Raw genomic sequence first — 13926 nt, 5'->3', positions numbered from 1 at the left:
GAGTCACCGCGGGCCCCTCGGAGCGACTCGCGGGGGCCCGGCCGGCGGCGGCGGGGGAAGGAGCGGGGCCGCGGCAGGGGGGTGGGCGCGGGGAAGGGAGTGGTGCGGGGAAAGATGGGGGTGTGCGGGACAAGGGGGGATGTGCGGGACAAGGGGGGATGTGCGGGGAGGGGGGCGTGTGGGGCAGATGAGGTGTTGTGGGGAGGGGAGAGTGCGGGGCAAAGGGGAGTGCGGGGCGGGGAGGGGGGTGCGGGGAGGTGGGGGTGCGGGGCGGGGAGGGGGGTGTGCGGGGCGTCAGGCGCTGCGGCCGGCGGGCCCCGGCGCTGCTGAGCGAGAGAAATGTGAGGCGGCTGCACCACTGCGGCGGCACTGCGGGCGGCGGCGGGAGCGCGCAGCAGCGCCCGCGCCGCCGGGCCCCGGGGACGGTGGGCACGGAGCCGCCGCTGCCTGCCCGCTGCTGCCCGCCGCTGCCTGCACCTGCCGAGGGGCACCGAGGGGACCGGGGTCAGCCCCCCGCAGCCTGCGCTGCCCGACGGGGGTGTTGCATCAGCCCCGCGCCGAGCCGGGATCCACGGCCGGGGGCGGCGGGGGGAGCCGGGGGAGGGGGCGAAGGGCCCCCCCGGAGCGGCAGCGGCGCTACTGCCGCCTCCCCCGGCCTCCGGTCCCCGCGGAGCATCCGGAGGAGCCCGGCGCCGCCAGCCCGGCCTCTGTGCCCGGTGCCCTCCCCGCGCCGCCGCGGCCGCGGCCGGAGCGGGCGGCGGGGCCGGGGGGAGCGGGGCGGGGGGCGGCCCGGCCGGCGGGGACCGTCCGTGTGGGGCAGAGCCTCGGACCCGCCGGCATCCCCGGGGAGCCGCGCCTGGCCGGGGCAGCGCCGCATCCCTCTGCCTTTCAGATAACCTCCGCCGCTCGGGCCTGCGGACCCGCACCGGGCACCGAGCGGGGGCTGGCGGCTGAACGGGGACCCCCCGCCCTGGGCCAGCGCAGGTAACGGCGGGCAGAGACCGGGGGGGTCACCGTGCGGGCGTGCGGGACTGCACGTGTGTGTGTGTGTGTGTGTGTGTGTGTGTGCGCGCGCGGGGCTGCACATGTGTGTGTGTGTGCGAGGCAGCACATATGTGTGTGTGTGGGTGAGTGTGCATGTGCGGGGCTGCACGTGTGTGTGTGTGTGTGTTTGAGAGTGTGTGCATGGTGCACTTGTGTGTGCACATGCATGTGCACCGCAGGGTTGCGCGTGTGGGGCTGGGGACTGCGGTGGGAGGTCGGGGGAGGAGGGGGCTGCTGCGTGTCGTGTGGGGGGGTGTTGGGGAGAGCTGTGTCACCGTAGAAGTGACGGGGCTATGGGGTACACTGGGGGGCTGAGTCACCCCAGAAGTGCTGAGGATGTCACCCCAAGGGTGATGGGGTGTGGGGTACAGCAGGGGGCTGTGTCACCCCATGGGTGACGGGAATGCAGAGTACATCAGGGGGCTGTGTTGCCCCAGGGATGATGAGGGTGCAGGCTATGTCAGGGAGGCTGTGTTGCCCCATGGGTGATGGGGTGCAGGCTATGTTGGGGGGGCTGTGTTGCCCCACCGGTGATGGGGTGCAGGGTATGGGGGGGGGGGGTTGTGTTGCCACAGGGTGATGGGGGTGTGGGGTACAGTGGGGGGCTGTATTTCACCCCGGGGTGATGGGGTGCAAAGTGCTGCACCAGGGCTGTGTGTGGAGGGGTGTGACAGCAGGAGCTTGGGAACGTGGTGACAGTGCGTGGCACTTCTGACCACCCGGATCACTGTGCCCGTGGGTGCTGTGGGTGAGTGTCTCTGTGAGAGCTGCAGGCAGAGCCCCCGGGGCTGCTGCTGTCTGCGGGGCAGGGGGGAGGAATATATGGCACTTGTGGAGTGCAGGGTGAGGGGTGCAGTATGTGGGCCCATGATGGGGGATGCAGGACATGAGGCCTCTCTCCTCAGGGCCAGATGCTTGCAGGACCCCGGTGCTGCCAGGGCATGGCCCCTGGGACACCTCGACTGGGGTTCGGCAGGGATCCAGCCCCTCCCCAGCTCTCAGGCACTTGGGGTTGAACCCCCATGGCCTCTCTTCATCCCCAAAGGCTCCTGCTGCAACCAGATGGCCCCCTCGGGCCCCCTCTGCCAGGCCTGGCAGCGCTCAGCAGGAGCAGGCATCCCTCTAACAGGATTTGCTGTGTGATGGAGGAAAGCGCCTTCGCCCTTCTCAGAGGAGAGCTGGGCTGGCACAGGGGCTGCTGAGGGAGAAAATGGCCACAGGCTGGGTGCCTGCTCCCCATCTCCTGCCCCCAAATTTGGACTGTCCTCTCCAGAAGCCCTGGTACAAGGGCAGGGAGATGGGAAGGGGGAGAGGAAGCTGGAGGAAGGGATAATAGCAGGGACAGATCGGGAGCAAGCAATGGAGGTAAAAATAGATCCACTGAGCAGAGGAGGGGCTAAACGTGAGAGAAAATCCTGAGCAGAGGCAGGTCGGTGGAGGAGCCCCTTCAGGAGGGGCCCTGTGTCCCAGTGGGACACGGGGGGACCTGCCCTCCCATCCCCAGGGCAGAGGGGGGTTCCAGGACCCCACACTCAGGGCCACTGAGGGGATGCCTGTGGGGAAATACCTGCCTGCTCCCATTTCCGCAGCCCAAGCACGCGGGCGGATGGACAGGACCTGCAGGGCTCAGTTGCCAAATTGCCGGGATGCAGGCAGGCAGGCAGGCATCCCGAGGGAGTGTTGGCAGCCAGTAGATCCCTGAAGAGCCTTGGATCCAACCCTCTCTTGCTTTTCATTTCCAGCAAGCAAGAAGCTGAGCTGGGGACAGAGGTACCAGGGACGGAGGGGACAAGGTGCCTGGTGGCCTCGCAGCAGCCAAGGTGAGCTGCCCTCCGGCAGGGGATGCACCCTGAGACCCTGCCCTGTGGGAGCTGCCGGTGACGTTAAGTGGGAGAGCCGGGAAGTCAGAGCAAAGGAATTTGCAAACACATTCCTCAGCGCCACGAGGATCCCACCGCGAGTAAACAGGAATAAAGGCTGGGCTGGGGCAAACTGAGAGTTGCCTCTGGTTCCTGTGAGACCCTCCCTGGATTCACCTGCCCCGGGCAGTGTCCAGCATCACCATCCCCAGATTACTGTTCCTGACTGCAACTGATCTGGCGGGAAGTGGCAGCGAAGGCGAAGAGGAGGGCTGCTGTGTGACTGAGGAGGGCTGCTGAGTGACTGCCAATGTCACCATAACATCCCAGAGAGGCTGCAGGGAGCTGACACTTTGATCGCCCGCCCAAGAGCATCCTGCAAGGCAGGCAGGATGCCACTCTGAGCCCTACCTTCCCCTGCCTGCCCCGGCCTCACACCTGGCACCCTCAGGGCTAGCTGGAGAAGAGGGGCGTGGGGCCCTCTGGTGCTGCCCCGTGTCCCCAGGATGCTCTCCCGTGCCAGCAGCTGCTCCCCGTGCTTCTGCTCAGCTGCCAGACCGAGATTGAAAGCTCAGCAGGCTGCCAGCATGTTTTAGCCTCATGCAGGCGTCCCTCGGAGACCCCAGAGCAGTGGACAGTAATGTGAAAACGATACTCATGTCGTGTCTGAAAGGGCAACAGGTCATCATTAAAATGGAGGCGATGAAAATCATCCACCCGGAGAAGTTTTCGGAGCTGCAGGCGTCGCAGCCACGCTACGCGCCGGCCCCGCGCCGCGAGCCGCCCCTTGTGGCCAAGCGTGCGTGGCCCTCCGAGTCCGAGATCATCGTCAACCAGGCGTGCGGGGACATCCCCGCCCTGGATGCCACCCCCGGCCCCCTGCCGCTGCCCCGGACTCCCCCCCTGCCGCGGCGAGAGCGCGGGTACCAGAGCCAGCGGAAGGGCAGCTCCGAGGTCTGCTACCACCGGCAGCCCCCGTCGGACGAGGTGATCGTCAACCAGTACGTGCTGCACCCCTCGACGCCCTGCGAGCCCCTGGAGTGCCCCACCTGCGGCCACATGTACAACTTCACCAACAAGCGGCCCCGCATCCTCTCCTGCCTGCACTCGGTGTGCGAGGAGTGCCTGCAGATCCTCTACGAGTCCTGCCCCAAGTACAAGTTCATCTCCTGCCCCACCTGCAAGAGGGAGACCGTCCTCTTCACCGACTACGGGCTGGCAGCGCTGGCTGTCAACACCAGTATCCTGAACAGACTGCCGGCCGAGGCTCTGGCCGCCAACCCCGTCCAGTGGAGCAGCGACACCGACCGCAGCTGCTACCAGACCTTCCGCCAGTACTGTGGGGCCGCCTGCACCTGCCACATCCGGAACCCGCTGTCCTCCTGCACCATCATGTGAGCCCTGCGCCCCTGCCCGCACCTCCTGGCACACAGCGGGTGGGAGAGCTCGGCGCAGCACCACGACTGGTCCCCAGTCCCCTCTTTGCCAGTGGCACAGCCAGGGAAAGCTCTGACACTCGTCACAGCCAAGGACATGGGACCAGCGTCCTCGCTAGCACTGTTGGGAGGTGATGGGGATGCTGGGACCTGGCAGCAGCCCCCAACACACTGGTGGTGCCCAGGGCGAGGGACACTGGGATGGGGAGCACATCTACCAGCACATCCAGGGGCTCCAGCTCCCCCTGGCTCTGCAGTGGGTGCCCCTGCTGTGCATCGAGCACCTCGCCGTGTTCCTTCCCCAGGCACCTCTCCCTCCTCTCTCCCCGGCTCTCCCGAGAGTGAACGCTGGGTCCCATCTGGGGTGACACCCTCCCAATCGCCCCACGGCCGGCAGCAGCAGCACAAGGAGCCCTGGAGGTGCACGATGCCACACTGGGCCACCCTCCCAGCACAGGAAGCGAGGACAGGTCCCCAGCTGCCCCCTCCTCCCCCCGTCTCTGTAAGTTATTTGCCAAAGCTTTCATCTCAGTGGCCACGCCGCCAAGCGCCGAGTCTCAGTAGCCACGCCAAGCCGCCGCACCGGCCCCTCGGATGCCAGCAGACACGCGGCCCGTTTCCTCCACAGGCCCTTGAGGAAAGCTCCACTTTGTCCTCGTTTTGGAGGATTCTTGTTTTTTCCCCATCCGTCCCCAGGTGCCCCATCCCAGCCCATTATGTGTTCACAAAGGCATTGAGCTGTGCCCGTTCTCTGCTGCTCCACCTGAGACCCACACCGATGCCCTGTGGGATGGCTCCTGGGGGTGGCATGGGGTCCGGTATCCCAAATTGCTTGGTCCGGTGAGGGGATTTGGCTAGGCAGGGGGACTGAGGTCTGGCTCCTGCCCACAGTCCCTTCCCTGGAGCAGCATCTCTGATGTGACCCCTGTGCGGAGGGGCTGGCAGGGCAGCAGCCCCCTGTGCACAGTCTTGCTTTCTCCAGAGCATCTAGAGGAGTAAGTTTGCTGCCAAAAAAGCAAAAAAAATAAAGAAAAAGCCATAATTTGTGGGTGCTCCCACGGGGCTGAGCACCACAACCCAGCACACCAGGGGCACATGCCAGCCAGCCCTGGAGCACGGGGGATGAGCGAGCCAGAGGGGTCCCAGAACCCTGCATCCTGGAGGAAAGAGCAGCCCCTGGCACTGGCCAAAGCTCAGCATCCACCCAGGGAGAGGGGCCAGACCATCCCCCTGCCCGCCCCGAGGGAGCAGGCCTTGCTGCCGGCACAGCCCCGGGACCACCCCCTGGTGCAGAACGGGGCCGGTACTGTCTCTGTGTTGCTCTGCCAATGCCTCCCGCTGCTGGTTGTGACTATGATCATGTTTTATACCCGGCCTTGTTCTGACCCCCATCAGTCTCCCCAATAAAGATTATATTGGAACGAACAGCGAGCCGGAGTCTTGGGGCAGCGTCGCTGCGGGCAGCAGTGGGGGACACGCCAGGATGCTGCACCCTGGCCCTGTTCCATCTCGGGCAAGCTGGGGGAGATACCCAGGGTTGGGGCTTTCCCCTGGGCCGACACCTCTTCCTCAAACCTGGCTCTCGGCTCTGGTGCAGTCGTGTCCCCTCCCTGCCCAGTTCCTGGTCCCACCGCACGTGGATGGGCACCGTGGGGGACCCTGCCCAGCTTGGCGAGTGGTCCCCAGCCACACCAAGGGCTCTCGAACACCTGCTGGATGCCCCTTTCTCCCTGAGTGATGTGGGATACCGAGGCGAGGGTATGCCAGGTGGCACATGGTGTCGGAGGGAGCCGGGCAGGGACACGGGCAGTGCTGGGCTGTCTCAGCCGCTCTCTGGGGGCACACAGGGACTGCCCTGGGGGCTGCTGTGCACCCAGCAACACTGGCCAATGGCATCGGTGGGGAACACCTGCTGCCTGCCCCTAGTGGACCCAGGGGTCACCAGGATGGCAGCTCCCCCTCTGGAAGAGGCAGGAATTTGCAGCAGGAGCTGCTGGGAGGACACTCCCAGGACACAGCGGTTCCCCGAGGTGTGAGCTGAGCACACGGGCTGGTGTGTGCATGTGCACGTGCACGCTGGAGGCTGTGTGTGTGTGCACAGCGAGGGTCTCTGTGCAGGCACAGCCCCACTAGCCCAGTACTGGGCCCCGTATTTCCCTTCTCCAGGAGCAGCAACTCTTGCTGTGGGCCACGGTGGAGCAGCTGCTTCCAAAGCACCAGCACGTCCCACAGCCCCCACCCCGGTGGGTGCAGAGGGTATGGGGTGGCTGCAGACCCCTTGTCCTTGGCTGATGATTCCCATCCCAGGGGGGTTTCTATGCCTGGAAAACAAAACCACATCCCAGTCCACAGTTGCTGAATTACAGCATCAGTAATGCAGCTGATGCCACCCCCCTCCCCGAGCACACTGCTACCTGTCTCTCTGTCCCTGCAACCACATGCCCATCCTGCACCCACATTCCTGCCATCCTTTATGGATGTGGGGGGTATATGCAGCCCTGGCACAGTGCAGGTGTCTCCTGGTGGTCACAGCAACATCCCAGTGAGTCTGATGTGGCTGCTTGGGGAAGCTGGGGTAGCCCCACATCTGGAATATGCATCTGCCTCACCCCAAAGGCTCATCCCGAACCCAGGATAAATGTCTCCAACACCCCAAAGGCTCATATCAAATCCAGGCTGAGCATCTCTGTCCCCAAAGACACAGAAGCAGTGGGCCAGCCAGGGCAGAGGTGGCAGCAATTTTGCCCTCAAAGCTGGAATTTGCCCTTTCTATTACATAAGGATGAAGGGTACAGCATGTCCTTCCCCACCCTCGTGGCACCTCTTGGGCACAGAGTAAATTTAAAACTGCTAATTTAATTTTGAGTTGCAATTAAGGAAGAAATGGGGCTTTTCTGGAGCAAGTGCTGACTGAGAGCCCATTTCTCCAGCCCTATTAACCTCAAATAAGCACTCAGTGGAGCAGAGGCCGTGTGTGCTGTGAGGGATAAGGACATGGGGCAGTGCCAGCCCTCGGGTCACAGCTGCAGGTGAATTAAAAGGCTTTCAAAGTCACATCCCAAGCCTTTGAATGCTTCCATGACCACACTGAGCTTCGTGCCTCCAAAAAGGGTTTTCATAGAGCTCCAAGGCCCTCCAGCTGCTTAAGCATGGCCAGGACATCACTCCAGGAGCAGGTTTGGCCATGTGTGAGCAAAGATGCCCCCAAAATGTTCCCAGATGAACTAGTTACAAAATCTCCTCATCGTTGTAACATCTGTCCCAGGCTGCGATGAAGCTCTGGGCTCTCCCAGTGTCCAGTTTGGCCCGTAACGGGAGAGGGGACTTGGGGGGTTACACTGCTCCTGGGGATGACCCTTTCCCAAATGTCCTCAGATGTGGGAAGGGCCAGGCTCATGCTCTGGCATGGGTTCAGGGGATGACGTTTCGCAACCATTCTCCCCAAAGTTCAAGAAGTGTCTGGACAATGCTCTCAGGCACCTGGTGTGATTCTTGGGGTGCTCTGCACAGGGCCAGGAGTTGGGACTCGATGACCCTGATGGGTCCCTTCCAACTCAACATATTCTGTGATTTTATGAAAACCAGCTCCTGCAGCCTGCCTGGTTGGTGCCGGCAGTCACAGGGCTGGGGCAGCTCTGCTCCTGCAGGTGATGGTGGTGGCAACCCTGGGCACTGCTGAGGCCAGTCCCCAGGCACATGGTCCCACCAGCCCCATCCTGCCCCAGAGGTTGCACAACAGGAGCAGTTCCCCACGGACACGGGCAGCGGGAGGATCCGGCCCCAGCGTGGGGCCAGAGCTGTGCCGGGCAATGCAGCACCAACAGGCCAGGCTGGAAGGAGGTGGTTGGAGCACCAGGGCTGTGCTTTCTTTGGGGACGTGCAGCCTCAAACCCCAACTCAGGGCAGTCACACACCCAAAAACACTGTTTCAGCAGAGAGGAAGCTGCCTGCAACGGCATGTGCCAGCACCCAGCTTTCACAACGGGGTGCAACCCCACAGTGAGAGGATAATGGGCGGTGGCACAGAGCCCGAGAGGCTGTGACAGATCCCCAGGGCAGTGCTGGCCCTGTGGATGGGGAAGGACTGCTGAGCTCAGGGTTTCTTGGGGTCAAATCCAGGCGAGGTCTGCCCACAGTCACAGGCACACACTCCTGCTCACTGCCCAGTTCCACGTCCAAGGTCGGATTCTGGCACAGGACTTGCCCTCAGAGACTCACCATGCCAGCCCTGTGGCTGCTGGCCCTCTGGCCATGCTCTCACAGGTATGGGATGGGGACATATCCCCAGTGTGGGGGGCTGAGTGAAAAGGGGGAGATGCTGCTGCTGGTTGTGGTGCAATAGGGATGGGGATGCCTCTGGCCTGCGTTGGGTGGGGCCCCTGACATCCCAACCCCCTGATCCCCAACCTTCTGACCCCTGACCCCCAGCCCTTGGCTGCCCAGGCAGGTCAGATCGGGTACACTCAGGGCATGCACGAGGCTGGGAGCACTGCCAACGTCCCCAAGGCCACCCCGCACAGCCAGGACCCGGGGCGGGACATGCCGGGCTCCAGTGGGAGAAGCCAGGATAGAGCTCTGGCCCCAGAGAGTTGGCAGGTCCCCGCAGGGATGGGGACAGCCTCGTCGCTGGTCTAGGGACATCCTGTCACCCTGGTGCCAGCACCTGGGGGATGTGATTGGGGTGCAGTGGGGTGTCAGGGGATTGCGGGAGGGGACAGTGAGGGCTGCAACTGGAGAGATGGGGTGGATCTGGGGGACGGTGCTGGAGTCAATGGTGAGGGGGCAGAGGGGTTGGGGAGCTGCAGTGAGGCAACGGGAGGCAGCAGTGAAGAGCTGGGGGGCAGGCGAGGAGGTGGGTGAGGGCTGCACGGGGCTGCACGTGGTGAGATGGGGGCTGGGGGCTGCAGGGGGTGTGCACAGGGACGCAGGGTGCTGGGGGAGGCACAGTGTTTCATGGGGTGCCAGGGGACAGCAGGGCATCAGACGATGCCCGTGTGGGGCTGTGTGGGGGGCACTGGGGGGGGCTGTGCCCTGGGTCAGCCCTGTGGGCCCCAGCCCTGCTCCCTGTGGTGCAGCACCCGCATGCTGCCATCTCAGAGTGCTAAATATAACCCAGTCCCTGGGAGCAGACACTGCAGCATCGCCCTCGGGGTCCATCCTGCACCACAGCCCCCCAGGGACCCCTCTCCGGGGCAATGGAGGTGCCCTTCAGTGCTCAGCACCCCAAGGTGCGGGCAGTGGTGAGGGGAGCATATGTCGTGCTCCGCGCGTCCCCGTGGGGCAGCTCTGGCCTGGTTCACCCACACACCCATCACACCCCCCATGCAATGTACAGCAGGGACACGTGCAGGGTCCCACGTGGTGACAGGGCCCCCCCGGGTGTTTGAGCCTCCCCTCCCTGCAGGCTCCATCCAGTCAAAAATGCCCCCAGCCAGGGCTGAGCTGGCGCTTCTCCTGATGGAGCTGCTCCACTTGGTATAAATAAATATTCCTTGGTGCCACAGGGGTTGGGGGTGACCCACCTGCCTCTGCCTCCTGGCCTGACCTGTTTTGGTGTGCCCTGCTCCTATCCCGTGCCTCGGTACTTTGCCAGGGCAACGCATGGCAGCGCTGACACCGGGAGTGGCACGAGTGCCCTTGCAAAGCCCAAGCCCAAATCTCTGCCCCCACAGGCACAAGGACATGTGGCCCACGGGCACAAGGACATGTGTTTCCTGCAGGGCTGTGTGGGCAGGGCAGTGCTCACTGACCTGGTTCCCTGTGCAGGAGGAAGGGGAAGGGGGTGGGGGGTGCTGTGTGGTCCCCCACAGCCACAGGCCTGGGGAGGTGCCCACGGTGTGTTTCCAGGGGAGAAGGGCAAAGCTGGGACATGTGGATGGTTGCACAAGCCTGGCATGGCTGGGCAGGAGGACAGGGAACAGCAATATCACCAGTCCCTCAGCAGGGATGGGCAGGCGGGGATGGGGAGGGGTGACAGCCCAGGGGGGTGATTTGCACAGGGTCTGTGCAGAGCCTTGGCACGGCACCCAGAGGAGCCCAGCAGTGATAAATGCAGAGCAGTACATCCCAGGCTGTGACCACGGGTGCCAGCACCCCCCAAATGGTATCCTGGGGGGATCTCGAGGGTCTGACAACTCCCTGCCACCCTCTACCAGCCCAAAGGTGGCTGAAAGCCTGGAGGCATCCCCATCCCTGTCCCCTCAGGGTACAGGTGCCCCCAAGGAGTGTCAAGGAGCAAGGGTGCAGAGGAGCTGCACTGTGACTCGGGCATTGCCTGGTTGGGACAGGGCCCCCATCTGAGCCTGGCTGCCCAGCCAGAGGCAGAGCCCAGACCCTGCTCAGCCCTGGGACACTCCTGCTCCACGGCAGCCATGGGCAGGTCCCACGTGGGCATGGCCCCAGTGCCACTCACCACAGGCTCCTCCACCCGTGTGCTGCAGGGACAGAGCCGTGTTTGCTCTCTTATCTGCCTGAAGGGCACGGCCTGAGCACGGGCTGGCACGGCACGGCAGGGGCTGGGAGGTGCTGGGTGGGGTGGGCACCCCTCTCAGGGTGGTTGGGGATCACTGGCTGTGCCTGTCCCCTCCTTGTGTCACCACTGGGTCCCAAGGGGACAATGCTCAGCCTGGACCAAGCACTGAACTCAGCTGGACATGGCTGTGGTACAAATGCAGGTTGTATTTCCAATCCATGCTGGGGAATCCCAGGCTGTCTGTCATGGGCGTGGGTGGCACAGCCCACGGCACAGCCCATGGCACAGTCCTGCTCTGCCTGCAGAGCCCCTCTGGTTCCAAGCCCTGTGTCAGGGATGTTCCCAGTGCAGGAAGGGGTCCCACTCCATCCGCCCTTTGCTGCTCCAGTGCTGTGTCTCCTGGTGCCCCGTGGGGCACAGGTGCTGCCCAGCTTCGGGGTTGCCTCCCTTGGCTGTCTGCTCCAGCTCCTCCGCTGCCTCAACCACTCCGGGCTCACCGGCAGCGCCAGGTCAGGGTCACAGGCCTGCTTCCAGCTGGCACCACAACCCAACTGCAGCCCCGGGGCAGAGCAGGAGCAGGGCTCCTCTCCCCACACACAGCTCAGCCTGGGGGCACCAACCCAGCACTATTTATCGAGGATGAGGAAGAGAATCACCATGAGGACGATGGGGAGGAAGATGAGGAGCAAGCTGAGCATCTCTGCCGCCAGCAGCAGCACCAGGAGCAGGAGGTAGCAGCAGCGGCAGCGGCGTTCCAGCTGCGCCAGCCCGTGGATGAGGCAGGGCGGGTACCGGACACAGGGCAGGCACCCGAACATGCGGCTGGTGTGGAAGCGCACCTGGAAGCGATGCTCGAGGGCACCGGCCAGGCCGGGGCGCCGGGGCGGCAGGACGGGGGGCCGGGGGGTGGCCAGGGTGCCGGGGGAGCCGGGCTGGGCGTGCAGCAGGAGCAGCTCCTCTTGCAGCTTGCAGATCTCCCACTCCAGCATGGGTGTCTTCTGGCGGCAGATGGGGCAGCGCACGCGGCCGAACTCGGCGCCGGCGGCCGTGTCCATGATGGCGCGCAGGCAGGCGCGGCACAGCCCGTGGCTGCAGTTCAGCAGGGCCGGTTTGTGCCGCTGGTCATCGTAGGGCTCCGTGCAGATGGGGCACTCGTCCTCACTGCCCGCCAGCACGCGGCACGGCTCCGCTGCCGCCGCCATCTCATCGCTCGACATCGCCTCTTCCTTGCCAAAGAGGCTCAGGATAGAGCTGGAGGCACTTTCCATGCTGGGAGACACCCCCCACAGCGCTGGGCTCTCCCTGCAGGGCGGGATGGGGCTGGTGGCGGTGGCAGCAGGAGGGTCCTGCCCTGCAGGTGGTTCATCATGCCCAGGCAGGAGCGGCTCCGTTGCATCCTCCGCTGGCGGTGGGTTCCAGTGTCCCCAGGCAGCAGCAGACGCCTCTCCACAGAGTTGGGGTAGCTCCCCAGGGTCCCCTGGCCCCACAGTCTCACTCTCACCCCACTGCCTGGCACAGCCTTCCCCACTAGCCGTCTGCACAGACTGGGTCCCAGGCTCTGCCTCCTCGCCTGCTGCTGCCTCCATGAGGACAGCAGCTCCAAGGCCACCCCCCTCACCCACCACCTCCCGAGACCCCTTGGGGCTGGGCGCAGGACGTGGGTGCTGCTCCAGGGCAGCAGGCAGCCTTCAGCACGGCTGCCAGAAGGGTTTGGAGGCAGCAGCATGTGCACAGAGTCCCACCATCCCTCTGGCACAGTTTGGGGCACCCTCCCAGACCAAAGGGTCAGGAGCCATCAAAGCAGAGTGTACCCCCATCATCCTCACCGACAGAACACCCCAAGAGGGGCATCACCATGAGCATCCAACAGCCTCTTCTTCCTCCTCCTCCTCCTCCTCTTCCTCCTCCCCAGCACCAACGCAGTCCTGACCCGCCACGGTCCGGCGGGGAGGACGCACTGGGCGCTGCCTGCTCTGCCAGGAGGGGTGCAGGCGTGGCGGGCACCCGCACAGGCAGCTGCCTCCTGCTGCGGGCCAGGCAGGGCTGGGGCCGAGCCTGGCTCTAACCAGTCTGGTTTGTCAGCTTCTGGAAGCGGCTCAAATGCAGCAGCCCGGGGCAGGAAGCCATGCCCGCGCCAATCAGCTCCCGCCGGAGCCGGGGAGGAGCCGGGCCCACGGCCGCCTCTTCGCCTTGCCCAGCACAAACGGAGCCACCTCTGCGGCCAGTGCTCCCCACACCCCTGCCCCTGGGCATGGCAGCATGGGCCCCTCCAGTACAGCCCCCAGCTCAGAGACCAGCACAGCCTCCCAGCACTGCTCCTGTGCTCAGCCAGCACAGCCCCCCAGCACAAGCCCTGTGTTCCCCCAGCGCTGTCTCCCCGCTCAGAGACAGTACAGCCGCCCAGCACGGGCCCTGTGCTGCTCCAGTCCAGCTCCCTATCCCCCAGGTCAGTCCCTGTGCTGGGCCATCTCTCCCTGCCATATCCCACAAGCAGTTTGCAGGGCTTGGAAGGAAGTATCCTGCCTGGATGAGGGGATGGTGTCACCAGCATGATGACTGCCATGCAGGAGCTCTGCACTGTCCCCCGGGGCTGTCCCTGGGCCATGGGGACACTCAGTCCAGCCAGGGGCTGCAAGTGCAGGAGCTCCTCAGGGCAAAATAGAGGGGTGGGGAGCCCCAAAACCACCCTGTTCCCCCTCCCTGTGGTGCCACAGCTCGAGCGATGCCCTGGGGCTCTGCTCTCCCCTGCAAGACCCCATGACTCGGAGCGTGGGAGGGTGGCTGGGTCACAGGTGTGGTGTGGCATTGCTGTCTCTTCCTGTCCCAGCCTGCTCCCAGGGACTGTCCCTGGCTGATTCATGCCCTGGGTCCTAATTGCTATTTACATGGTGGCACCCAGTTTGCTGAACTGGGGGAGGAAGGTGGTGGCACTGGTCCCACTGGGACATTGGCAGGGCCAGGAGGGTGCACAACCCCAAGGCTGCAGGGAAAGGGCTGGAAGCAGCTCCCAGGATGGGGTGGAGGACAGATGCAGCAGAGCAGGGAAGGCAATAACTCAGCAGGAGCTGGCACACAGAGCTCAGACCTCAGCATTAGGCAGGCTCAGGATGATGAA

General features: G+C 64.5%; 1 protein-coding gene across 1 annotated transcript; it reads left to right on the top strand.

Moving 5' to 3' along the window:
- Positions 1-357: 357 nt before the first annotated feature.
- On the top strand, positions 358-5764 carry LOC113991076 (RING finger protein 208). Its single transcript, XM_027727122.2, has 2 exons — positions 358-984; positions 2787-5764. The coding sequence occupies exon 2, from the start codon at positions 3504-3506 to the stop codon at positions 4299-4301; it is 798 nt and encodes a 265-aa protein (XP_027582923.1). The 5' UTR covers positions 358-984; positions 2787-3503; the 3' UTR covers positions 4302-5764.
- Positions 5765-13926: the final 8162 nt, after the last annotated feature.

Source organism: Pipra filicauda, unplaced genomic scaffold (assembly GCF_003945595.2).
Source record: "Pipra filicauda isolate LSUMZ 115617 unplaced genomic scaffold, ASM394559v2 scaffold333_size800053_pilon, whole genome shotgun sequence".
NCBI classification, from domain to species: domain Eukaryota; kingdom Metazoa; phylum Chordata; class Aves; order Passeriformes; family Pipridae; genus Pipra; species Pipra filicauda.
Note: the sequence above shows the minus strand (reverse complement) of the source record. Positions and strands in the feature narration are given on the sequence as shown.